The following is a 27,994-nucleotide window of genomic DNA, read 5'->3' as shown; positions in this document are numbered from 1 at the left end:
TTTATGCTCAAAATGGATAATATAATACCATTATGGAGGTTCGTGATTTCTAACATGGTATCAGAGTCATGCCCTTAACTTAGTAATGTCAATAGAATCCTCAAGTGTCAAACAAAGAGTGTACTTTGTTTGAGAGCTCTAGAGAAAGGAGTCGAGCCTCGATTAAGGGGAGATTGTTCGAGGTCTCCATAGCCTTCAAGTGAGGCTATATAGTGTACTTTGTTGGAGGAGGATTGTTGAGGATTGTTAGGAGGGAGTCCAACCCTGGCTAGATTTTGGGTTTATGAGTAAGAATACATCTCTATTGATACGAGGTCTTTTCAAGAAACGAATAGCAAAGCATAATAGTTTATGCTCAAAATGGACAAATATCATAGCATTGTGAGGTTCGTGATTCCTAATATTTTTCTCCAATTTATTAATTTAAATAAATAAATAAATTAAAAAAAAAAAAAAAAAAGAAACAGAAACAGAGAAGAAGGCAAAGAAGGCGGAGGGGTTCACTTCGAGTACAAGTTACAAGATTCAACCGACGCTTTCTTCGTCTTCTTCTTTTTATTTTGTCCGTTTACCAAATTGAAGGCCGGACCCAACGACCACTGCATCTTCAAATTCTCCAGCTCTCCTTCTACCGGCCCCTCTCTGCTATGGCAGCGGCGGCGGCTGAGCCAATTGAACTGCCTCAACCTCGACACAAGCTCCCAATGGACCTATCTCCAGACTCTGCTTCCTGCTACCCTCCCCAATCATCTTCTTCATCCGCTGACCGCACAGCCGATCCCAACGAGACTTCTTCTCCGCCTGACGGTCTTCACGAGGACCTCGAAATTCAGGTACGTACTGCCACCTCTCTTTTTTTCTTTCTAAATTCGCACCCGTTTCCGATAATTATTCTATTACCTTAATTTTTGGTTGTTGAGAAACGATCGATAAGGGTAATCGCAAATGTGAACTTCCATTTTTTCATATCCGCCATTATCGTTACGATTTCTGTCAATACAAGCTGCAATTATCACCATCTTCATTATCTTCATTTAAGATGGCACTCTCAAAGGTGAATTTTGTAAAATTGACTTCCCTCCATAATTTTGTATGTTGATCTCGGTCACGCCCCTCTTCATCCATTTTTAGGATCTCATCTCTTCTTCATCCCATTCTCACTCTCTTTCTTATTTTGGACTGAATTGTGTTTCTTTCATACCATTTCAACTTTTTCTAGAATCCTTCGAAGACATAGAGAATCTAAGACAAAATTCATCAGATTCGATTTTTTTTTTTTTTTTTTTTTTTTTTCAATTGAAGGGTTTTTCAGTTGACAATTTTAATTTTAATATTTATTTACATAAATGATTTTATTTATTCATTTAATTAAAAAAAATATCGGTAAATTTGTTTATTTATTTATTTATTGATCTCATGCACGAGTTTTGTTGCTGAACATAAACTTAAATTGGAAGAATGGAAGAGAAAGAATATAAGAGGGCAAAATCATCTGCAGAGAATGGGTCTGACAGTGGAGCTAGTCCCATAAATCTTTGGAACAGTCGTTCCATGTCCACGTCGAAGGTGGTTAAAATCAGGTTTTCAGTCTCGTTGTTAATTCGTTCTTTCGATGCATTAGTGTTGTGGATCTTTGGAGTTTACAATGCCCCTAGGACTAGAGGTAGGAGAGAATTTGGGAGGAGCTGGGTGATTTTGTCTGGTCTTTGCAGGCCTTGTTGGTGCGTGGCAGGGAATTTATTGTTCTCGATCTTCTTTGGAGAAGGCCTTGTGAGGAAGGATCACAAGATCTATGAAATTTTTTAATGAGTCCATTGAGGGTTGCTGTCTGGTAGATCCCCCTTGATGAATGAGAAGTTTACTTGATCTAACAGTAGGGCTCGTGGTAGGATTGATAGATTTTGGGTGACTAAGGAGTTGGAGGATATGTAAGTAAAACCCTTTTTCAATTGTCTCAATAACTAAACTAGATCAGAATGAAGAATTCAATGAGTTAGAACATACAAAATTCTGTTGGGTTAATTTGGGGCCACATGATAAATTTTTATCCTATACTAGTCTACAAAAGCAACATATTAAGATAATTATTCCCAACATTCTCCTTAGATTTATTTTGGCGTCTTGAAAAATCGAAGAATTACAAACAAGAGTACAAAAAGAATTAAATTCTGTGAATGAAAAACACAACATCGTTGTTATAAGAATAGGAAACCCTTATGGACACCCTAATATTTTTGCAGAATTTATAGTGAGATAATTAAAGAATAGAGTTTCATTTCACAAAGTAGAATCTACTTCTTAGTTCAAGGTCCCTCTTACTAATTGGAATAAAAAATAGTTGATTTGTTCCATCTAAAATGGGAATGGGTTAGGGTTAGGAATTTATAAGTTCACAGTTCTTCTCCATTGAAAGATCTCCTATTTGGATGATACACATTTTAGTTCAACGAATCTAATTCTAATTGTGTGGTTCCAAAGCAAATCACGAGACAGTTCGTCCCATGAGTGAATGCATGCATATTTGTTCATCATTCAAAAACCTATTTGGAAGAATTTTCCTTTATTCATTATGATTTTCTTTTTTATGAACTTGTTCAATCTATATATAAAATATGCTAAAAGATAAAATTTGATAAAGGCCTATCTTATTTATTAAGACAATACACCTGTTGTTACACTTTCACATCAAAATGAGATCCTATTAAAAAAAAAAAATATAGAGAAATCAAAACCTTGTCCGTTTCCCTCCCTTTCTTGCCAGTATTGAAATCCTCTATTCTACATATTCATCCCCCAAGAATTGAACGAATGATAAGATCGATATTCTCAATCTTTCTTCTTTGAACATATTGATTTGACCCCTTATGTTAATAAAAAGAATGGATTGAGGAATGTTAACAAATTGGTCTACCATAGAAACAAAACTTCGTAAGTTCAGGGACTTGAGAACGGTACAAAAGACGGGGGACTCGGCTGTCTTCCAGAAAGGGATGTCGCTATGTTGAGTGTGAGACAACTGTTAGGGTCTAGAGTGACTTTGAACCATTCACCTTTTATTATGTCCTCGGGGACAGTGAATGGGGTCCTTGTCTGTTTCGTTTTGAAAATATGTGATTGGTCCATCCCTCCTTCAAGGCTTCCTTTCCTTCTTGGTGGAATGTGGATGTTCCTCACAATTGGGAGGGATATTGTGTTATGGGTAAGTTGAGGACCCTTAAAAGGGTGCTCAGTTTGTAGGGGGAGTGTTTGGGAATATCAAATAAAAGAAATAGGAACTTTTAAGTAGGCTAAATATTATTGATGGGCTCGAAGTGGAGGGCCTACTTTCAACATATCTTATAGAGGAAAGGTTTTCTTTAAAAGCAGAGTTCAGATGTGGTCAGGAAAAAAGCTACTAGCTGGAGGCAGAGAGCCAAGGTTAGTTGGGCTGGTGAAGGGGATTGTAATCCAACTTTTTTCCATTGTTCGGTAAACGGTAGAGAAGCAAATTTTTTATCGGTTCTTTGGAGAATGACTGAGGGATGTGGTTAAAGGGGAAAAGGAATTCAAGGAGGAAATTCTCTTTCTTTTTTGGTCTGTACAATCCGGGAGCAAGTAATAGGCCTTTCATTGAAGGGTTTGATTGGTCTCCTTTCTCCAAGACTCTAAAGGTGAATTTTCAAGGCCCTTTTTTCGCTGGGAGAAATAACGAAGGCAGTCTTTGATTGTGATGGGAATAAGACCCCTAGTCCTAATGGGTTCTCTTTCGGTTTTTTTCAAGATAATTGGGCAGGTATGAAGATAATTTGGAGTTGCACTAGATTCATTAAGTATTCGTTTCTTATTAATGGTCATCGTAGTATTAGAGTTTTGAGAGGTCTTAGGCAAGGTGACCCTTTGTTTCCTTTTCTTTTTCTGTTTGTTGTGGATGATCTTAACAGGATGGTTTCCAAAGGTGTTGAAGGAGGGATCCTTGAGGGTTTCGAGCTGGGAGTGGGAAAGGTGTCACTTTCTCATTTTCAATTCGCAGACAAAATAATCTTCTTTTGCTCGGGCAAGGAGGAGTCAGTTATTGTGTTAAACTACATGCTTGGTTTTTGGAGGCTTTGTTGGGGCTTAAGATCAATAGGGGTAAGTTTTAATTGTTGGGTTTAAACTGTGAGCCTGAGAAGTTGGGGCAGTGGGCAATGCTAGTGGGGTATGAGATTGATATCTTCCCTACCTCTTATTTAGGCTTCCCTTTAGGAAGTAATCCTAGAAACCGTTCTTTTTGAAATTCTGTTGTTGACAAGATTAGAAAAAGATTGCTTCTTGAAAACGTTGCTTCTTCTCTAAAGGGGGAGGATAACCCTTAATAGTTCAGTGCTTAACGGAATCCTAGTTTACATCCTTTCCCTTTTTAGTGCCTTGAAGGGTTAGTCAGAGCCTTGAGAGGTTGACACAAGATTTCTATGGGAAGGGGCTGACGAGGAAAGAGTGCATGTAGTGAGTTGGCAGTTAGTGGAGAAACCAGTGAGCCTTCGTGGGTTTGAACTTGGGAATCTTAGGGTTCAAAATAGAGCCCTGTTAGGTAAATTGCTTAGGTGGTTCCCTCTCAAGTCTAGTTCCCTTTTGTGTAGTATCTTTTTGAGTAAATACGGTCCCATTCGTTTGATTGGTTGTTGGGTGGGGTTAAAGGTAATCTTAAAAATCCTTGGAATGAAACGGCCTTGGAGCTTCCTTTTCTCTCTGATTTATTTCTTTGTGTGGTGGGTGATGGGAAGGAAACGTATTTTTGGGAAGACAAGGGGTCGGGGGATTGTCTTGCTTTACGTTTCCTACTTTATATCACTTATCTTCTATGAAAAGTTGTCTTGTGACTAATGTTTTGCCTTTTAATGGGACCTCTTTATTATTTATTTATTTATTTTTATTTTTTTGGGTTTCTTCATGCATTGTCTGATAGGGAGACGACATATCTTTTGACTCTTCTTTCTTTGATTGAAGAGCTCGAGTTCAGGCTTGGGAGGAGGAATTTTCATTGTTGGTGTCTTAGCCTGTCCAAGGGCTTTTCTTATACCTCGTTCTTTAATTGGTTGCTTAATCCTTCTCTTCATTGTGAGTCTATTTCCCCTCATTTGTGGGAACTTAAAGTTCCAAAGAAGCTCGAGTTCTTCACCTAGCAGGTTATCTATGGAAGTGTGAATACTCTTGATAGACTTGTAAGGAAGATGCCTTCATTAGTTGGTTCGTTTGTTGCATTCAATATCGAAAGGTGAGGGAAAACCTAGTCTTGTGGAGGATGCGATTTCATGCAGTCTGTTTGTGATTTTTTCTTCGAGGCAATTGGTTATTGGTGGCCAGGCAAAGATGTTGTAAAGAGTTGATCGAGAAATTCCTCCTCCATTTGCCTTTTCATGAGAAGAGGAGGTTTTTAAAGCAAGCGGGCTTGTGTGCTCTGTTGTGGGATTTTTGAGTGAGAGAAACAATAGAATCTTTTTGGAAGTTGAGAGAGACCCTTTTGAAGTGTGGTCACTGACGAGGTTCAATGTTCTCTTGGGGCATCAATGATACCTTTTTTTTTCTTAAGTACTCTTTATGTAGTCTTACTGGGTTCGAGTCCCCTCCTTCAATGGGACTTCCTTTTGTGGGCTTGTTTTTTTTGTATGTTCTTGTATTCTTTCCTTTTTTTTTAGTGAAAGCTTGTTCTTTTCTTAAAAAAAAAAAAAAAAAAAAAAAAAAAAGAAAAAAGAAGAAAGAAAAAGAAAAAGAAAAAGAAGTTATATTTTGGATGTAAATTTTCACTTTATTTAGATGAGCTTTATCCAATGACGAAACTGTGTGCTCAAAGGCAACTTTATCCTGCTTGTAATTATTAAAAAGTCTATGTTATCAACCTAGGACATTGACAACATTGACATCAACAAACAACTCTTTCTTTATTCTTATAAATCATCTCTTAGAATATATCTGTGCAAATTCGATGACATTATGGTCAACATCTCCTGGACTAAGGCTAGTATCATGTTCCCTCTAAATTTCTCGTCTATCAACCCATTTCCTTTCAAATATACTAAACTTATATTATTTTACACGAGCCCCTGCTCAACCCAGCTGAATGTAGAAACAGTCTAATTGTAAATCTCAAAGTCTCTTCTCTATCTGAAAAATGTCTTGCACCCTATAGTATATAGTATGCTAGGCCTCAATAATACGTAGTGTGCAATTTAACTCTAGAAGACAGTACCAATATCAGTAATGGTGGCTATGGAAAATATTTTCCCAGAGTTCCATCCATCTTGCCTCATAGACAAGCAGAACCAAGTGAAGTCGGAATGGAACACTTTAGAACTGCTTGCTTTAGAGTTCGGCCCTTCATAGTCATGTCATACATTATGTATTATCAAACTCTAGCATATTTTAGAGAGTTAGGAATGCACTTTTTTGCTAGGATACGAAACTGAAATTTTTACATTATGTGCTTTCTGCATTGGTAAGTGGGTTGGTTAGGAGCACATGTAAAAATAAGAGAAATTTGGTGGATTAAAAGGATGGAAAATGACAATAAACAAATACTTCGAAAGGAAAGTGGTTTTGAAGAAATTTTAAACTAGAGTAAGTTGCTTTGCGTGGTCGTGAGATTATTCTTTTATGGGGACCGAGAGAGTTACTTGTCAATGTTGTCCCGTGAACTGATGATAGAAAGCTCTTTACTAATTACACGCAGGTAGCATAGTCTACAAGCGCACAATTTTTTAAAAGAAAGTTCGTACGTATAATGGCTATAATTCTACTTGAAAAATGTACAAGGACAATGAGATTTCTACTAGGCTTTAGGACTGATCCGTGAGTTTTCGTAATGTGTTTGGGATATAGCCTTTGAACAAAATAATTTATTTTTAAATCAAATCACTTGAACTATAAGCACCTTTGGGAAAATTACCAATTTAAAAGTATTTTTAGTAAAGCTTCTGGAGTGTTTTCAATTATTAAAGGTGTCTTTTAATCCTAATTCATAAATAGCACTTCTAAAAAATATGACAAAATAAAAAATTCTTTTTGAAGAAACACTAAGAGATGATTATCCAAAAAATGGCTAAAAAATATTTAGTTGAAAATCTTCAAAATATGTAGTTAGAAAAAAACTTATTTATAGTTACTAGAATTACTTTTGAGTGCTGTGTAACTAAACAAAATTTTTACTTATAGCACTTAGAAATTTCTAGAATTGTTTGGCATTCTAATCCACTTTCGGGAACTTCATTTATTCTCATACCTGTTAATTCTACTGTCATGGTTAGATTCTTGTATGCTTCCCTTATTTTTATATCTGAAGACTTGGAAAGAAATAAATTCTCGTGTGGTTCTTTGATCCTCTTCACTCTAGACATATTCTGATGTATGTAGTCGATAAAAACTGGAAGTAGGAAATATATGAGATCTTTCCTGATGCTTTTATTTTATATAATCTCTGAAGCTTCTTATTTTTTATGCAGTCATCTGCATTATTGAGAAGTGAAGAATATCGGCAGTTATTTCGCCTTCCACCAGACGAAGTAAGTGCTCTAGTCTTGAGAGGAGTTTATTGATTGAAGATGAAGTTGATGATAGGATCATTTGTGTCATGCTAATGGATTCAATTGGAAAAAGAAAGAAAGAAAGAAAGAAAAAAAAAAAAAAAGAAAACAAATAAAAAACAAAGAGAAGAATTATCGCGTTTGACTTAGCAATGGAAACATTGATCAATGGTGATTTTTCGGAGGGATTTCTGAAGTTTTCTTCTAATTTGGAATAAGACAAACAACATATACAGGAAAAAAAATTCAGCTATACTTTGAATTGATCGATTATAAAAGTTTAATGAAGTATTTTCTACATATTTCCACACTTGATGAAGATTTTTTGTGCTTATTTCAATGCTTCCTGTGACCATTTACTATATTTCTAGTTTTTCAAATTATAAACATAGGATAACATACAAATCTACCACATTTATTTGATGGGGCTTTAACTTAGGGGTAAAGATTGCTTCTGCAATGCAAAAAGATAGAAATGCAGCTTTTTTACTTTGTAAATGTCGGAGTATGATTAAATGCTTAAATTACCGTAATTATTAGCTTAAGCTTTTTGGGGTTGACTAGCAGCTTAACATGATATTAGAGCTTGAAATCTTTTAAAGAAGTCTTGTAGCATTGTTTCCTCCCAATTGTTGTTGATAAATGATAATCACTTATTGAGTTGTGCTCTAATTTTCAAGCTCACAAATGAAGGAAACTTGTTGTCATCTTTTTTGCTTGAGTGGTACTTGGGAATAATTTTAATATATTTTTATTGGTATATTTTATGCATTTTTTCTTTAGCGGATTATTCAACGGATATTGCTCCGTCCAAGGATGGGAGAATATGTAGCCTTTTGCAGATTGTTGTACTTGATATTCGAGGATATCTGCTTTATCAAGGATTCCTATGGATATCTTATTGTCTAAAGACTCCATTTCTTTCTTTACTAATAGTAAATTATCTTGCTCATTGCACATGTGCCTTTTATAATTTAGAACTAATTCCCTTATTCAATGGGAATACACAAATATTCCTTAGATTAGGGCTAGGATTTACACAAATATTGCTTAATTAAAGTCATTCTTTCAACACTTTCCCTAAGCTGGAGAGTAGTAGTCGTCCATTCCTAGCTTGGATACTAACTCATGAAAGGTTGAGCTATGAATTCCTTTGTTATTACTTCTGTTAGTTGAAGTCGTGAGGGCACAAAACTAGTGCAAACTATCCCTTCTCCAATTTTTCCTTGATAGATGTCAATCAATTTCAATATTCTTTGTCATATAATCCTGGATAGGATTATGTGCAATTATTGATAGCTGATTTGTTATCACACTACAATTTTATCGGACCTTCTCCCTTAATCTGTAAGTCATCAAGGATTATCTTCAACCATGAGAGCTCATAAGCCCTCGCCCAATAGCTTAGAACTCCAATTCACTAGATGATATAGCCACCATATTTTGTTTTTTTCTCCTCTATGTCACTAAATTACCTTCGAGAAAATTACAATACCTCGTCGTAGATCTTTTGTCCACTATTGATCCAATATTATAGTCAGCGTATGTGTAAGCCTCCACTGAAAGGGAATTGTTATGTTTAAATTAGATTCCTTTTTCTAAGGGCCCTTTTAGGTAATGTAACACTCTATATGTTGCCTAAAGATAATGTTCTCGTAGGTCATGCGTAAATTGGCTAATTACACTTACTGTGGTCGACGTGAGCTTGATATATAAGCCTCCCTAGTTTGGTACATCTCTCTATTCACCGAGTTCTTCTTTGACTCTTCCGGTTACGAATGTGAATCCATAGGTCATGCGTAAATTGGCTAATTACACTTACTGTGGTCGAGGTGAGCTTGATATATAAGCCTCCCTAGTTTGGTACATCTCTCTATTCACCGAGTTCTTCTTTGACTCTTCCGGTTACTAATGTGAATCCATAGGTGTTGATGCAAGCTTACATCTGTTTTTTTCTTGTTTCTGTCAATAAACCCATCACATATTTGTGTTGTGATATGAAAATACCTTGAGCTGAGTGCACTACTTCAATGTCGAGAAAGTACTTTAGCCCTCTAAGTTCTTTAATCTCAAATTCTCTCATCAATTTCCTTGTAAATTAATCTTTTCTTCTTCATTATTGCTAGTGACTATGATGTCATCTACTTACACTAGAAGCACTGTAACCCCCCTTGATTTTGAGTGCTTGATAAGGAGAATGTGATCTCCTTGACTTTGCTTATTCCCACCATCTTTCATTACCTTCCTGAATCTCCAAACCACACCCTTGGTGATTATTTTAGTACATACAGGGCTTTTCTAAGTTTGCACACTTTACCTTTCGAGCTTTCAAATCCTGGAGGAAGGCTCAAAGATTTTCTCATCTAGATCATAGTGAAGGAACACATTCTTCACAACATACTATGAGAGCTGTCTATTTAAGTTGGCAGCCATGTGTGACAATATTCTTATTTTGTTCATCTTTGCAACAGGGAATAGACATCTCCTGATAGTCTATACCACAAATTTGAGTATATCTCGTAACTACTAACCTTGTCTTAAATCTTTCTATGTTTAATCTTGTATTTTATTGTGAAAAGTCATCTGCACCCAACTATAATTTTTCCTTTTGTCCTATCTACAACTTCTCACGTGTTATTCCTTTTTAGTGCATGCATTTCTTCTCTCATAGCATCCTGCCATTCTCCTTTGGATAAAGCTTCAAAAACTGTGTTAAGTATAACAATCAAATTTAGACTCATAATGAAACTCTTGTGTGAAGGGATAGTCTTTCAAGAGTGATAAAGCTTGGTACGGGGTATAATGGTTGTTTGGTGCATTCTCTAGTGGATTTTTAGAGAGCTATGAGTCTATCATCTATCTGTAACTGTGTTGCATCTTCATTTTGAGTTGAGTAAGATGTTTGAATTGTATTGGTTTTGAATGGCTTTCCTTCTAGAATATATCTGAGAGAACAACGAATCTAGCATGGATGTTGAATTGATGGTTCAGTCGGTGACTCTATGGTAGTAGGAGATGTCCCATGATTGGAATTGATAGTAGTTATGGACTCATGATTGAAATCTGTAGTCGGAGTGGACTCAATAGTTGGTCCTATATCCAGATTATTTAGTGTGTCTAAGAGTTTAGCTGTTTCCGAAGGACTCTCTTCAATCACTATGTTCTCTTCCTAAAGAGGTGCCTTAGAAAAGAACGATTTATGTTTGGTGAATGTCACATCAATTGAGATGTAAGAATTCCTCGATGTAGGGCTAAAACATTTGTACCCCTTTTTGGTCGAAGAATACCCTAAAAAGGCACATTTTATTGCTCTCCGATTGAGTTTTCCACTTTGAGTGTTGTCCACATGAATAAAGGTTGTTCACCCAAATATGCGGGACGTGAGGCCATTTGATGTTCGAAAGGAGGATGAAATTGCTTGGGAACTTCCATTAGGCTTAGATTATTTAGGACATGAAAGGAGAGACAATTTATTGTGTAAGTTGCAGTAAGAACAACTTCTCTTCAGTAAGTCTTTGACGTGTTTCCGTGAGTAAGCAAGGCTTGGGTACTGTTCAAAAGGTGTCTATTTTTTCTGTGGGTTACTCCATTTTGCTATGACGTAATATCACATAAGAGTCATGGATGGTGCCTTGAGATAAGAAGTATGACGATAAGGTTTGATTGAAGGAATTTCTAGCATTGTCAATTTGAAATGTTTTGAGACACGTAAGACGTGTTTTAGTGTAAGGGTTTGAGAGATGAATTAGTCTCATTTGTCGCTGTAATTTTTCGATTGTTTATATGTTCTAAAACATTGATGTGATGGTCATGTGAGTCGCGATTGGGAACTTCTGTTCTAATTTGGATTCTTTTGCGATGTACACCTGTGCTTTCGACATTTCTCCCTTGTTTCCCCAACCATGGTCCTACGAGGCTTCTCAATTTCCCCATTCACGATTAGGAGATTTTCCGTTCAACTTCTGATAACTCTCCTTCATGTGTTGCAGTTTCTTGTAATGTAGTACACCAGAAATTGTTTTTGTTACTCTTCCATTGGTTGCATCTTTCTTTCTCTATGGCAAAGGGCCAATGCATCTAAATTGAGTTGTTGTCAAGTATTAAGACTTCATTTGCTCGAATGAGGGACATTGTTTCTTCTAGGGACCGTGTTTCCTCTTTTTTGATGATTTGTACACAGACTTGGTCAAATTGGTTGTCGAGACCGGCCAAAAAATCATAAACACGATCTGCTTCAATGAATTTCTTTAGAATTACGACATTTGTAGTGAACTTCATCTTGAATACCGAATGATAATTGAGTTCCTGCCACAATGTTATCTGAGCAATGGCATATTCAGAAACAGTTTTCCCTTCTTGCATCATGGCTCTAGTTGTAATCTTGATCTCATAGGTTTGAACTGCTTCTCCGAGCCTTGGAGTAAGTGTGATGAATATAGTCTCATATGACTTGAGTGTTCTGTAAATCATACATGTATTGCTGATGGATGACTCCATAGACTCCGAGAGCCATGACATTATCATGAAGTTTTCCTCGTCCCATGCAACAAATCCTAGGTTCATCTCTGCTAGTCTTGGTCCAACGTGATGTTGAAGTTTTCCCTTTCCTTTAAGGTAGGTCTACACAATTTGAGATTATTCAAAGGTACTACACAATTGGAGATTATTCAAAGGTACTATACAATTTGAGATTATTTAAGAAAGTTTTTTTTTTTTTTTTTTTCGTTGAGTTGATATGACAATTGGATGGGTTGAAGATCTCATTTCTTTGGGCAGTGGTCTGGAGGAATTTATTCTATTGGTGACAATTTTTTTTGATTCCGTGACTGTTGCTCAAAGAAAAATGAGCCTCCTCTTCAATTAAGAGTTGAATGGCAAACTCCAGTGACAAAAATTGGAAAACAGTGGGCTTCTTCCTAAAAATGAATCGGTCTTCTGTCGACAATGCTGCTCATGTGTTTTCCTTGCTTCAAATTCGTTGTTGGCCGAAAAATGGGCTTGAAATGAGCCGAAAATAAAAAGGCCAATAAGTGGATCTCCACCGCTTCAAGTATTCTATTGTATTGAAAGGCCTTCTTACGCTGAAAAATGGGCTGTTGAAGGGGGAAAAAAAGGGGACTGCTGACTTCAGTGGGCTTGGCTCAAGTGAGTTGTCTTGTCCACCTAATTAAAGTGAATCAATTTTTGAAGGTCCAAGGAGAAATTAGGATTTTGGCTAACCACTCAACCTTTTTTTTATGCCTCCTCCCTACCAATTTTTTGTTTTTTTTTTCAGTTCAAGTGATCACTCAGACCATGCGACTTCAACTCAACGATTTTGACACTACAACTCAATGATTTTGACACTAGCGATTTTGATTTCAACTCGTCTTCTATGAAAAGATATGTTCTTCAGGCACGCTAAAGCATGACTTTGACGACACGACTTCAACCGTAGCATTGATGTCACCGAATAAATTTGGTCAAGGTGGAAGATTGGAAGGCTATGCTGATTAATGGATAGAATGACACTGTCACTCTAACATCTGATTATCGTGCATAAATTTTACATTAGTGATACTTAGAATTTATTAGTTTTTTTTTTTTTGGGCGAAGTACTTATCATCCTTTGCAATATCATTCCTCCAACATATTAGATCATGAAATTCTAGTTTCAAGAATTATGGTAAATTTTTGTTCAATGTATATTCACCTTTCATCCAACGTTCGTTTTTGTTCTCGCTAAAATAATGGTCCACCTGGGTATTCCTAGTTCAGTAGGACACGCTTAATTAAAAAGGAAAAAGGTTAAAAAAAAAAAAAAAAAGAACTCTGGTATGACAATACAACTATGAGCAACGCCTCCTTAAATATTATCTTATAGAGTATTTGTCTTCGATCTTAAGATTTACCAGTTCTCCTTTGTATTTCTAGGTTCTTATTGAAGACTTCAATTGTGCTTTCCAAGAGAACATACTAATTCAGGTAATTCTTATCTTCCATAGATTCTCGAGCAGGATAAGTTGTGAACTTAACATTTTAGATTTTATTACCTTGCTAAACATGTCATATAGCCACTTCTGATTTTACATTTAAAATTCCAACTGCCTATCTTCCGTTTTACTCCTGTAGAAATTTAACATATATGAATACCCATTTGGTAATGAATGGATTATGGGTCTAGCCATTTGTTATTATCATTATTGTTATTGTTATTATTTATATGTTTCAGGGCCACATGTATCTGTTCGTGCACTATATCTGCTTTTACTCCAACATCTTTGGGTTTGAGACAAAGGTAAGATGTGAATCCATCTCTTTGCTGCATGAGGTTCTTCTTATCTAACAACTTGATTTATACAAGTTATGCTTTAAACCAAATGCTCTCTCACACACTCTAGCGCATGGGCTTGCATCATGCAAGCACACAGATTCCTCAAGTTCATTTTATCAATAAAATCCACTATCTTCTTTCATCTGCTCGGGCTAGAAGCTCTCCTCTTGGTTTCTCTCGTTTAGGTTGAAAAAAAATGAAAAAATATAGATGCATTATGGTAATGGATGTAGCTTGAGGTATTCCGGACTAACTCAGTATTTAAGTGAAAAGTGTGTCCTATTTTCATATGCAAGAAGAGTTTATTACAGAGATGTAATCTTTAATGATATGCTCATAAGTTATATTATTATATTTTGGAGGTACTTTTAGTTTCCATTTGAACGTGAGAATTTTTTTTCACCTTATATGCTAGCATACTGTTAAACTATCAATCAAGGAAACAATCCCTAGAATTGGACTAATCTACCCAATTATGTAATAGCCTAAAAATTTGGGTAATCCAATAAGAGATTCCTTGTTGATCGGTTATGCTTAATAATGAAATGATGTTTCCATATTCTGTGTCTTGGATCGGGTGGTGACTTTTAAAAATAAGGTGACAGGATATACATGGCATTGCAGAAAATAATGTAAGAAAATTCAATTTCCGAAACAATATGTAAAGAAGTTTATTCTACTAAATCCCTCAACAATTTGACCCTTCAACATATATAGATTTATATTTTGAGAATTTCCAGTTTCGTACATGCTGCCCTTGATTGAAACAATCATATGAAGCTATGGAAGTTCCCCAATGCAATTGTAACATGTTAAATGAGATTATTGCAGATGGAAAAATAGAATTTAAAAGAATATTTCACTATAATTGTTGAATGCGCCATTTACATAAAATCCTGGATCTATCCTTATCCTTTTACTGCCCCATCTAACATGAAATCCTGGATGACTGGATCTGTCCTTATCTTGTTGCTGCTGGGATTCAGAACATTTAATGGAGTGACTTTCCATGCTAATCATGTATGAATATGCCTCCCTTACGAACGATTTATACTCTCACTTGATCCAGTTTGGATTTTGAAAGAGCTAAGACTTCAACTATGACTATTGCCCTATTATCTTCTATGGTTGTTGGATATTTTTGGCGCCATCATTACAAATGTGCTGGTAAGTATTGCATGCCAGTGATCCAGTCGTAGAGTGTATTGCAATGCCTGGTGATAGAACTTCCTTGGACTTTTTCCTGGTAATTTGGAGTATAAATTTCTCATGATGGGTGGAGGTGGACGTCGAAGTTCTATGTGCAGGATGGGTTGTGGGGCTGTTATGTTTTCTCCAGTGTGGCAAAGGCTCAAGTGGTTTAGAGTAGATCACATTGAGGAACAAAGAGGCTAATCATTTAAGGTTGGTTGGGAATAGGAAGAACCATTATGGAAGGAATTTGACAGGTTAGTGGAGCGATTTGGATCAATTTCTACCGCTGCAAAGTTTGGTTGCTGAATAAGAAAGAAGGCTCAGCGTAATTTCTCTATCATCATGTCGGAACTTTGAACTATCTTCTATACATATTGCTTTTGGATAATTTCATCTGGGGGCATGGTTAGATGGAATTCTTCAAAGTTAGGGCTGGGGCATGGTTAGATGGAATTCTTCGAAGTTAGGATGGGTTTATTGGTTCATTTTATAATATGTTCTCCCCCTGGTTCATAGTTCTATCAATAAAATTAGGTGAGGAATTATGAAAAATTGCTAAGCCACAACACTCCTGAATTCACATGCTGACAGTTTTTTCTTAAAAGAGGATGTCCATCGGCATGCAAAACTTGTACCACTTATTCAATGTCTAATTTGCATGAATAACTTCAATATCATGTTGTTATTCACATTTGAGCATGAACCTCACGATTAAATATTTGATTTCTTATTTCACTATTTTTCTTTAAAAAATACGGTTGTTGTCAAGGTTGGGTTGTTACTACATTTCTCTCTGTCTTGGATCTTGTTTATGATTCTTATTGTACTTCAGAAAATTATCCCATTACAAGAAATAACAGCTTTACGTAGAGCAAAGACCGCAGGGATATTCCCTAATGCCATCGAAATAATAGTTGGAGAGAAAAAGGTAGTTTTGATCTTTTAATGCTTTATATTTTCCATTCTGCTTTAATTTTTAATTTCATCTACAGAATTAAGTATAAGGTCTTTTTATTTTTCTCCTTTTCATTTTTAAAAAAATTATGATGATTTAGTAACACTTTTTTGTTATTTTCTAATCTACTTTCAAAATTAATTTTAAGAATAAAAGAAATATTGATTTTGAGAAAACCTTTATTTTTCTTTTTCTTTTTTTTTTTTTTAAAAAAGAAGTGGGCTAAGGTTTCGTGAGTTTTTTACTTTTCGTGAGTTTTTTAAAAGTAAAAAACTAAACTACTTGTCAAAAAAAGAAAATAGTAATAATAATAGTACAGAAAAAGTAAACTAAGAAAATATTTAGGAGTATATATTATCAGCTTAACTTTTTAAAAAACAAAATGAACTAGATAATTTGTTTTAGTTGTTGGCAGTATAATCAACTAGCCTAAGTAACTTATTTGCTCACTAACTTTTGCAGTTCTTCTTTGCATCTTTTCTATCTCGTGATGAGGCTTTTAATCTCATTAATGATGGCTGGTCGCAACAAGGTAAAGGTACCGAGGCAATTCTGACAAAACAGGTGAAGAACTGTGCATTCTATGTTTTGTTTGTAACAGCAGTATTGTTTAAGTTGCAATGCAACCAAAGTTTTCCCTTAGATTCTGCTAACATTAATATTCGATTAGATTGTTAGTGCATGTATAGAAAAGTGGATGGAGTGTTATCAATTTTTTGGATGGGCGATAACATTATTTTGACATATGGCGTAACTTAATATAGTGATATTCTTCTCTCTATGAGTTGCCCCCTATCCGTTCTATTTTAATTTTTCCCAGATGGTTTTAAGTTCGAGGCAATCATTTTTCAAGATCTTCCTGCTTATGTTTAATGGGCTTTCGGACCAAAATGATATCTTGATTTTGTGTTATTGATGGCCTTCTTTATTTGCCTGTGTACCGCATGTACTGTGTGCATGTGCATGCCGACATGTCTGTATGTTTGTTTGCATGTTATGGATGTGTGAGCTTGCTAGCTTGCCATATGTTCACAAAATTCAGTTTCTGTATCATAAACTGTTACATTTGTTTAAAATTGACAATGAACCACCTAAGATATCAGTGATAGCAATGAAAAGTTTTTCTGGTTAGAAAACAACCCAAGTGAAAGAATGGAGACATTCTTTTTCAGCTTCTGTTTGTCTCTCTTATGTATTAAACTTTTTAACTTTTATGTTAGATATCAGTAAATGAATCTAGCAGACAAGAAATTAGTAACCTCGGTATCGAAAAGGCCAAGGAGCTGGATCCTTCAGATTCTTCTGACAGGTATTTTTCACCTTTGTCTATGTAGTTCCCCTAGGCTCTTTGCTGCTTGACTTACTAGATTAATAAATCATCTTGTGTCTAAGGAGTATGAATACTCCTATTCTTAATGTTTCCATGGTTCAAGCCAACGTTGAAGAGGAAAATGGGCCAAAGTCCCTACCACCCGTACCAACTGATGTAATTCAGGAAGCAGAGCCAATTCTTGATGCTCATGCTTCAACTTCAAGAAAGATGATGTGGAAGCAGGAAGACACAGAAGCTCCCAAGGGTGGGTTTGTAGCATTTAATTTCTCTTTTCTCTTTTCTCTTTCCTTTTAGATTAAGGAGTTAACCTACAGTTCTTGGATTGTGGAGTCCAAGAGTGTCTCAAGTCATTCTCTCTACCTTCATACTCACCATTGGCCTTTGGGAGGGGATGCAGAAATTAGTGAAATAAAACAAAAAGTTCTAAGAAACGTTATTCCTACTTTGATTGTTAGCTTATGTAGGAATTCATTTATTAGTTTTCTTAATGGGAAACCAAACTTTCCTTAAGACGAACAAAATAATGCACATAGGCACTTCAAGAAAGTGAAGGCCCATTGCAAAGGGAGCCAATTAAAAAGAGACACCCTAATAATTACAAAAAAAGAGGTTCAGTTGTAAAGAATAGGAGATAAGGGATAGTGACAAAAATCCTTAGATGCTAACACCCAAAGAGAGGCATGAAACCTGGTCATAGCCAGCCCACACTTCAAGACTTTTTGCCTCCTAGATTCTTCTGTTTCCCTCTAGCTAATGGTCGTACAAAGTAGTAAAAAAAATCTGCGTCCTAAAGGATGCCACCCTTATCTCCAAAACTGTGGATGGAACAACACCTCTTCTATCATTGACCAACAAAGATCAATTGTGCACCAAAGAAACGTGAAAGGTCTAAAAATTGGTTCCAAATCAAGTACCCATTGACCATGTCATAATACAGGATCTAGGTTGTTAAGTGTATAGAATCAAATGACGTGGTTCTATTTTCTACCTTTTTATTGTTGTAGCTTAGAGGGTATAATATTCCAAAGAAAGTTTGGTGGATTTCCTATTCCCTCTTTATCTTCATTACAGCTTGGTTCTTAGGAATAAAATTTTTTCTTCAATTTCTTATCAAAAGAAGTTATATACTGTATCATTCTCTGGAAAAGTTGTGCCTTTTCACGTGGAGGCTGTGAAGGGCAGGTGGGAATGGGGATTGTTTTGGTATTTGACATAAAGAGCTATTTTAATGAAAGAAAGCATTTTTAGGGTGCTTTTATTTTACTTTAGTGGTTAACTTTTGTACTTGACTTTTACTTCCACTGCTATAACAAGTGAAACTCCGGTCCTGAATGCATGATCTGGTTTGATTTTGAATTGCAGTACCAGATTGTTATACCAAAGTTGCAGAATCAAAGTTCCCGGTACAGTTTCTTTTTCTTTGATGAGTTTGACATGTAATTTGTACTTCACATTTGGATCCTCCAAGTTCACAGTTTCTTTAACATTATTGATCAGTTTTGACCAGAAATGTTGGTTCAAATTGAACTGCAGATAAAGGTGGAGGATTTCTTTAGTTTCTATTTTTCAGATGACGCAGTTGATTTTGTTTCTTCATATCATGAAAAATGTGGAGATAAAGGTAGGGCGAAAGATGAATGCAATGTAGAAATATTTTTTGAATTGTTTTAACTATTGATACATAGTATATACTGTGAACTGATTGTTTGTTTGGCAATACTTTTCCAGAGTTTAAATGTTCTCTGTGGCGTACTGATGATGTGCTTGGGCCTACACGGGATATATCATTTCAACATCCGATAAAGATATATTTTGGTTCGCTTTTCTTTCATTTAAGAGAATATCTGACTTTTTTCTCCATGTTTTTGTTTCTTTTTTATTTCAGTTATATTTTTATGATAGTATTGATTTTACATGGCTATAAAGGTGCAAAGTTTGGTGGCTGTCAGGAGATCCAGAAGTTTCGAGTTTATCGAGACAGGTTTGACAAGTTGCTCCATAATGTTTATATTCTTTTGCTGGTCTTATCCCTCTCTAGTCATCTACATTCTTTCATGCAAGGTTTTGTTTCTGCCCTACGTTTGTTTTTGTATGTTCTGAATTACTTATAACAGACTCAAACTTGTATCAAAACTTTTATGGATCAATTCTGTCAGGTTTTATTTTTCGAGGCATTATATTAGAAAAAGGAAATAATAGTTTAGCATACAAGGGAATGTAAATAAAGCGAGTTACTTGGAACTCTAAATAAAAATGAAAACATCAACCGTAAACAAAATTTCACCGTTAGAAAAAACTATCATAAAAATTGCTAATTTTAATTCCTAAAATAATGTTAGTAATTGTCTCTGTTCTTGCAGCTGATTTTTTTCCTCCAAAAATTTTATAGTGTTGGAGAAGTGTTTTTGTCTTGAGGGAAATAAACTTGAAAGTGAAGATAAATACTTGACTTTTAGATTTAAAAAACTTATTTGGAGTGATAGATGATGCCAGATATGTTTAGGAAATAAAATTGAGATTTGGAATAAGATGAAATGGCATTCAGTTTATGTACCACAGTTTATTGTTTATTGGGAAAAAAAATTAAATATCAGAGTTGGTTTGATAATGATTTAGTTGTTCTTAAATGGTTAATGAGTTTGTTCTTTGCTTCTCAAGGGTCATACAATTTTTGTTGTTTTATAATTTACTCATAAAAATGTTTTATCATAGCCATATGTCATTTTTTTAAAGCTATAAGGATAGTTTTCAATGATCTATTTTTAGTTTTTGTAAATTTGACCAAAATTTCAAGAATGCTTTTCGTAAATGAAAAAATTAAACAAAGGAATGGTTTGTAAACTGGCTAGATTTTGAGTATAGAAAACTAAAAATAAAAACTTTATCAAGGGGGCCTTTGTTGCTATTTTCTATGGAAATGGAAATCATTTCAAATTTACGGTTACTTTTAATAAGAAACAACACTTTTCATAGAACAAATGAAAAGAGAATAATGCTCAAAAGATATAGACTCTATCGGGAGAACAAAAAGAAAAAGGAAACTCAATCAATAAAAACCAACAGTACAGAGAATTAAGGAAAAACAAAGGCAACACTTTTTAAATTACGGTCTAAGTATATGATTCTGAATATGTCTAAAAGTTCTCATTGTTGAACAAACATTATGTTGAAATAGAGCTCTCACATTCTCAGTCAAAATGATAACTGTGAGCAGTAAAATGTTTCTTAATACAACCACCTTTAGTTGGACTAATGGTTATTGAAATTTTAGGAAAAGGGTTCAAATCCATGATAATCACCTGCCTAGGATATTATAATCCTACAAGTTTCCAGATGACCATATCCCGAGGCTAATCTCGTTGCATACAAGCTGGTCCAAATGGTCACATTTGTTTCTTAATATTCTTGCTAGGAATTGATGTTGATGCCTTTAAACTCATGAAAAATACTTTCAGCAGGAAACATTCTTTCACCAGTGAAAAAATAAAAAAGTATGGATAAGATATCCTCTCTAAGGGCCAAGGGGTTACAAAAAAGCATTCCAATGGGCAAATATAAGAAAAAACTAATAATGGATAAAATATCCTCTCTAAGGGCCAAGGGGTTACAAAAAAGCATTCCAATGGGCAAATATAAGAAAAAACTAATAATGGATAAAATATCCTCTCTAGGGGCCAAGGGGTTACAAAAAGGCATTCCAATGGGCAAATATAAGAAAAAACTAATAATTACAATTGCTTGTAGACCACCAAGTCAAAGCTTTCACATTCTCCCTGAAGTTGTCACTCTTCATTAGTGACCTGGTGAATCCTCTCATTTACTCTAACAAAATCCGTAACATAATGCTTGGTAAAAGCAAGTTACATGTGTTAGACCTCCAATCCAAAGGGTTTATTCAAGGAAAGGCAAACCCGGAAATGTGACTGTTTTAGTTAGTTTCCTTGTTTGAGTATTTTGGATTAGGGAGTTATAACTCCTTGAGTCAGTTATGTTGGTTTTGATATTTTGTTTATATGCTGTGTTTTTGTAATGACCGAGCATGATCTTGCATTTTATGTGGTTTCTTGAGGAATGTGGAGAGATTGATGGCCCTCTCAAACTTGTTATTAGGAAATGAGTGTTTGTTGTATTTTCTTTGTGAATTTTGTGAACAGAAAGTGGATTCCTATCAACATGCATGTTCAGTTTTATTATGAGAAAACTGAAAAAAAGAATTGTCAAAATATGTGAAAGTTTTCTCATAATGAATCTCATTATTATACCAGTACGTGTAGCTAGCTTCCTGTAGGCTCTGTCAATGGCACAAATCATGATGGTTTAAAATTGTAAAATTAAACTGAGAATTTCATGATTAGCAAAGCATGATGGTTGATGTCTTCTGGTTACTCGGTATTACGGATGATGTCTTAGATTGGCTACTTAGATCTCATACAGGAATCTTTACTGTGGAAAAAGTAGATTCCAGAGCGCCTCTTACTATGCATGTTGGCTTCCACAACAAATTTGTGGTCTGGAAGGTGCTGATTTTAGAAATTTGACTAAAGCACAGGGACCAAACTAAAACTTTTGAAACCATAGCAATAGCATGATTTTAGAAGTTTGATTAAAGCATAGGGACCAAATTAAAACTTTTGAAACCATAGCTACTAGGCTGAAACTAAATCCAAATCATAGGGATTAAATTGAAACTAGCCTAAATCATAGGATCGAAAATTTTAAAATCATAGATATCTAATTAAACTTTGCCCAATCCATACCGATCAAATTTGTAATTTAACCTGTAAGACAATAAGACATTTATTTGAGCCATTAAATACTAGTATGGCAGATATTCAAAATAAATAGTGATGGAACAGATTTGTTTCCCTATCTCTTCCATATCACAAGAATATAGTTTTGGTTGCACAGTAAGGTTCTGGTTTAATGTTTTGATGAAAGTATATTATGTGTCCAAGCATGCATGCATGCATAATCAAGGCTTGCCATTATAGATCTTGTTCATGTGGGCTTCTATCTGATTCAAAGTTAAGAGAGGAAGGGTTGGATTACACAACATTTCCTTCATGAAAAATAAGTGGAACCAGTTCGGGACGACATATCATGATTAATTAAATACCTTAGTATGAAGTTCTCTTAGGTCTTTTACCAACCTTTCAACTTGCCGGGTTACAAAATTAACAATGTACGTGACTTCCTCCGGCCTCTTAGGCAAAGATAGGCATTATTTCACATTTGCTTCACATTGCACACTCTTTGGTAAATCCAGGTCGTGGTATGGGTCTCGTCTAACCAAGCTAAATATGCTTTCTAACCATAATACTGCTCATTCTTTCTTTAGTTTCTAACTTTTAGGGTTAAGGTAAGGCAGATGGTTGATTGCCCATCTGATTTAATTACTACGTTGATATGTTGTTGCTCGTGAACTAATGCAGCCCCTATTTGGGCTTTAAGTTTCTGTCATCTATAACTTTTCTGACTAATTAGCAATTTTTGTTTATTATTTTATTATTCGAGCCAGTTTTCTGTTGTCAATGCCTTCAATGAGTTTAACTCTCTGCGCATTTTCTCAGTCATTTGGTCATCGAGGTAATACAAGAAGTCAGTGATGTTCCATATTCAGATTATTTCCGTGTTGAGGTATTAACTAGAACTTTCAGTTCTATTCGATCCATTTGGTGGCAATTATCTCTATACTGTTTTGGGTCATAATTTCTTGACGAGGAAATTTAACGATATATTAGAAAAGATTTAACATATCAGCGTTTATATGTACTCGCAAGACTTTAGATTATATGTTATTTGTTGAGGACAATCTTAAGTATTGCAATCAAATATCCATCATTATTTCAGAAGATTTAAAAAAAGAAAAAAGAAAAAAGAAAAAAACTCTATTCAGGTACATATCTCTCTTTGGTTCCTCAAATGTTTCTTTCATTGGTGTGACTTAAAATTGTCTTTGAATCTAGCTAAGCAGACCCACATTTCTCATTATATAAAACAGTCATTTCTTAGTTTTCCTACGTAATTATCAAGTGCTTATTCTTCATGGTTATTAAGTGTCTCCCTGCATAAATTTTAGGTTCATTGGGAGGTGAAGAATGATGTCGATGAATCAACTAATGGCTGCATCTTGAATGTATATGTGAACGTGGCATTTTCAAAAAGAACAGTTTGGAAAGGTATGTCTATTTGTACGAACATTTTGTGATTTTTATCATATGGTGATTAGTTCTTTAGAAATTTGGAGAGGAATTAAAAATTCATTTCTTAGATTTTTCCCTCTAAATATTTGTCCGTTCACTCAATATCATGAGTTACTTTTAGTGTTTATTGGTAGTGAAAGGCTAGTTGAAAAATGTTAGAATATGAGGGACTAAAATGAATCTTTTTAAACAAGAGGAACTAAATTGAAAATTAGTGGGACTGATAAGTTTTATATTCCTACTTCGATGTTCCATCATCCTGGGGGCCATTTTGCAAAGCCTTCCCTACAATAGATTTTTCCCTCTAAAACCTGCCAGTTCACACAATATCATTTCATGAATCACTATTTAGTGGGATATAAATAGATGATACGTTTGATATTCATACTTCCATTTTCTATCAACACTGGGGCCATTTTGCGAAGCCTTCCCTACAAGTTGTCCACTTCTAATTATTCCTTGACGAACCAAGGTCTAGGTTGAGTTGCGTGTTAGTGGGATATAAATATATGTTTACTTTGATATTCAAACTCATGGATCTGTTGATTGAATGGTGGGAAGATATTCACTTTGACATGCAGGATAGACTAGCAAGAGCTACTTCGTTTGTTGCCAAGAATGAACATTATAGAAATGTTGACATTTCTTGCAGAAAATATGGACTTGATTTGACCATTATAAGAAAAATGCTTCTTATGCTGGAGTACCACTATTGAGGTACCATTTGAATGTAGGGAAAACTTTGAATCAACTATTTATGTAAATTGAGGAAACCGCTAGAGGGGTTTAAACAATCTTCAAAGGCATAGTTTGGACAATTCAGTGTTGACCCTTTTATCATTCTCATCGAATTTACATTCAGGACAATAAGTTAATGTTCTCTCATATGAGATGGTGAAAATGCTAAGGAGCAAAATTAAAGAGAGGAACTTATAAGTTATAACAATAAAAGTACGTGGCACATCTGTTTAAGGAACTGTCTTCTTTTCGAGATGTGAGTTGTCTATACGGCGGTTATTGTTTATGTGGAATGTTATTGCGGTCAACCACAGTAGGTATAAAGAAGTTCTGAAGCATACCAATTATTAAATTTTCTTTTCTTCTCTGTTTTTTTCTTTATCTTCTGTTAGAAGTCTGCATTTAAATTCCTACGTGTGTTTTTTTTTTTTCTCATCCGTGAGGCATGTAGTAATTTCTTATTTGAGTAAATGGTTTTCAGAATATGATGCTGCTGATTTAATGATGAGTTTTGTGGATCATCATGCAGGGAAAATAGTACAGTCTACTCTTGAAGAATGCCGAGAGGCCTATGGACTGTGGATTCAGATGGTATCCTTTTTTCCCTTACATATTTGGCAAGTGTTAATCAAATTTAAAGTGCTATTCAAATTTGTACGACATTCTTGCAGGCAAAGGAATTGTTGCAGCAGAAACTTAAAGAAATTAAAGGTCTGAATGTTATATAATTTTACTTTTCGTCTAAACAGTCATATTCAAATTAGGCAATTGATGAGCTCACACGTTCTGGTTACTAATTTACCACAGAGGGAAGACCAAGGGGTAGCACTTCGGGGAGTGGTAAAGATCCTCCTGTTGAAGAAGAAATAAATAGAAGCAAATCATTGGAAAAGTCAAATGAGATGGACGACCAAAGAAGATTAACTGAATCACAATTTTCCACTGACGTTGGTCAACAACCTGAAATCCTTTCTCAAGGAGTTGATTCTACTTCACATGCTTCTTGGTGGAGAGAATACGTGAAGAAACTTTGCTCTTTGTTACGAAGTCAAAATTATCTTCCTCTTGCCCTAGTTATCACGTTTGTTGTGATATTTCTAATGCAGGTATGCAATTTCTTTTACTTAGTATACCTATATCTTCTGTCATTGAATTTGCACCGGTATCCATGAATATGATTTCCAATATGATATCTGTCGGGCACCTGGCTTCTATTTTTCATTTTTGTTCGTCTAATATACAGCAAATCTTTGATGGTATCTCTGCAAGTACCCCAGCTTTTTTTCTCTCTCTCTCTCGCACCTATTCTTCTTGTGCTACCGCCAGATTTTAATTCATTTAATTTAAAATGGTGAGAACCCGTTACTAACCTATGATGAGAAAAAAACTACCTACCTCAATCGACTCCGTTCCTCTCTCAGCCATATCCATCCGTTTCCTTTCCCTCTCAAACCCATTTAGTTCTTATTTATCATTACATATTTCGAACCTCTTCTTTGCCTCTTAACTCTATTATTTATAGTTTATATATTTCTCATTCATATTTTCTTTGAATTTCAAGTCTGGAATTATGTCTAGGATGGAAGCTACGTTATCCATTTATGCTTCCTATTGGTAATCTGAAACTTATGGATAATGGTAAATGGCGGCAGTCGCGTTTGTTTGATAGGTTGTCTAAATTTTCCATTTGAGCGGAGCGTACATCAGATGATACGTTCATCTGCATTGGGATAATAATCTATGAGGTAAGAAGATATTGAACAGTTGTGTTGGGACGGACAGGCATATTTTAACTGAACTTGAACAAAATGTGAATGTTCCCAAATTTGAGCAGAATCAATGTTACTCGGCCTAGTTGGCTGAGCAGTATGTGTTCTATTCCCCCTCGTTAAGGCACGCAGTTTTTATCTCTCAAGTTTTTGTCCTGGGAATAGAAGGCTCATCTCCCTCACTTGTCTACTTCCATCACTATCCTCGGCACAGAAGAAGTCGAGTGCTGTAGGGCAGAGTATTTGCATCGGTCAAAGGAGACGATGTATTAGGGAAAATGTAGTCAACCTAATTGATAGAGATCAAATTTCATTAAACTATTACAGGAATATTTAGCAAACGTCAAAATATTTATATAGGTTTAGGTAAGGTTTGGACTTTTGAAGTCTTCAAAGACCAGGAAGATCCTATTGCATGTATTTATCCATGTTAGGCTAGGATGACTTCTCTGTTGTAGTTTAATAAAAGTTTCAATTATTTGAATTCTATTATGAGAATTTTGATATATTAATTAATCGTTGAAAAAAAATCCTTTCTAGTTGGTATAGATGTTGAAAATGGAAACATTTATTGATTGTAGAAATATTAACCGACATTGTAAACTGTTCTTCGTTGTGTGTGTATTGTTATGGTATCAGAAATAGGTGGTTTCATTGCAGAATCCATCTTTTACTTTTATAATGTTGAGGTAGTTGTATCTTATGAACGTTTGATCGATTTATTTGCCACTCCATTTCAGTTCTGTAGACATTTTGAATCTTTTTCCAATAAATATCGAATAATTATGCTATTTCTTAACTGCAGTTGAGCATAGTGGTGCTATTATCCAGACCCCAACACATCCACATGAGTTATCCTGACAATGCAAGTGGCCTCAAATTCAGTGATGGAAGATCGCCTGATGCCATGGCATGGTTGGAAAAGCGAATGCACCACCTTAAGGATGAGATGAACATGGTTGAGGCTAGGCTGGAGATGATGCGACGCGAGCATGCACAGTTAAAAGCACAACTAAGAGATCTTGAAGAAGTTAAATGGTAAACTTTAATTTAATTTATTTTTTCAATTCCTCTTTGAGATTAATTTATTGTATGTTTGTTTTGATGATTGGAAATGATGATCCCTCTTAACAAAGGGGAAAGAATTGAAATACAACCCAACATGTGAAACCGAAATGATTCTCAGGTGATGATAAACCATGGGAACATTTCTTTACTAGAAACTGGATTGGTGTAATATAAAGATGAGATGTCCTTGATCCACAAATGTGATCCCTCATTCTCAAATAATATTTCGCACAAAATTGCAACGATTTTACTATTTGTCCCCTAAAAGAAGCTTTACAATCCGTTGTCTCGATGCTGATATTTCTTTCATGTTATAACTACGACGCTACTACTGTAAACATAAAAGATGAAATGTCGAAACCTTTTTTTCTCACGAGTAGAGAAGTTCAATTAAGTATTGTTCGGTTGAAACTTAGAGTGACCAATGGGTATTTGATTGGATTGGACATTGATTGATAGAATGGGTAAATTTGGGAGATCTAAAGTGAAGCTTAATATGAACAGGTTTCTTTTTTTGGATTCCTTAATGGAATCCAAGTGTCCCTCAGAAAAGGAACCCCACACAACGAAATGGCAGTGTAGAAAAAGAATGGTCAAAAAGTGCCGCAATTTTTCCAATCATTTGGAAGAAGAGAAATAGGATGCGTAAGTGGCCTCCGCCAAAACGAGTTGGATATATAATTTGGGGGGAAAAACATGACCACCGACCTCGGGAAGGGCTTCAGCAGATTCCCCAAATTCAAGCATGCCAATCAAACTTGACAATGATTGGAGAGAAAACAAGCAATAACCCTCACCTTTACTCGAATTCACAAGAACATGGTTGGCTTTGCATGAGATTGAGAGCCGCCCCAGGCTACCACTTTTCTTTTCTTTTCTTTTCTTT

The 27,994-nt window shown here is 35.2% G+C and overlaps 1 protein-coding gene across 2 annotated transcripts; it reads left to right on the top strand.

Moving 5' to 3' along the window:
- Positions 1-566: 566 nt before the first annotated feature.
- On the top strand, positions 567-27,307 carry VAD1 (GRAM domain family protein). Of its 2 annotated transcripts, none has more exons than XM_023683147.2 (18): positions 567-833; positions 7,455-7,514; positions 13,449-13,499; positions 13,747-13,812; positions 15,875-15,970; positions 16,460-16,561; positions 17,218-17,306; positions 17,390-17,574; positions 18,693-18,733; positions 18,864-18,951; positions 19,059-19,145; positions 19,257-19,311; positions 22,901-22,967; positions 23,410-23,509; positions 24,801-24,862; positions 24,943-24,982; positions 25,079-25,377; positions 26,846-27,307. In XM_023683147.2, the coding sequence occupies exons 1-18, from the start codon at positions 648-650 to the stop codon at positions 27,080-27,082; spliced, it is 1,911 nt and encodes a 636-aa protein (XP_023538915.2). In that variant the 5' UTR covers positions 567-647; the 3' UTR covers positions 27,083-27,307. The 2 variants fall into 2 exon arrangements, with proteins under 2 accessions (XP_023538915.2, XP_023538916.2); XM_023683148.2 differs by having other exon boundaries at positions 583-833; positions 17,393-17,574.
- Positions 27,308-27,994: the final 687 nt, after the last annotated feature.

Source organism: Cucurbita pepo, chromosome 8 (genome assembly GCF_057944985.1).
Source record: "Cucurbita pepo subsp. pepo isolate OVF chromosome 8, ASM5794498v1, whole genome shotgun sequence".
NCBI lineage: Eukaryota > Viridiplantae > Streptophyta > Magnoliopsida > Cucurbitales > Cucurbitaceae > Cucurbita > Cucurbita pepo.
Note: the sequence above shows the minus strand (reverse complement) of the source record. Positions and strands in the feature narration are given on the sequence as shown.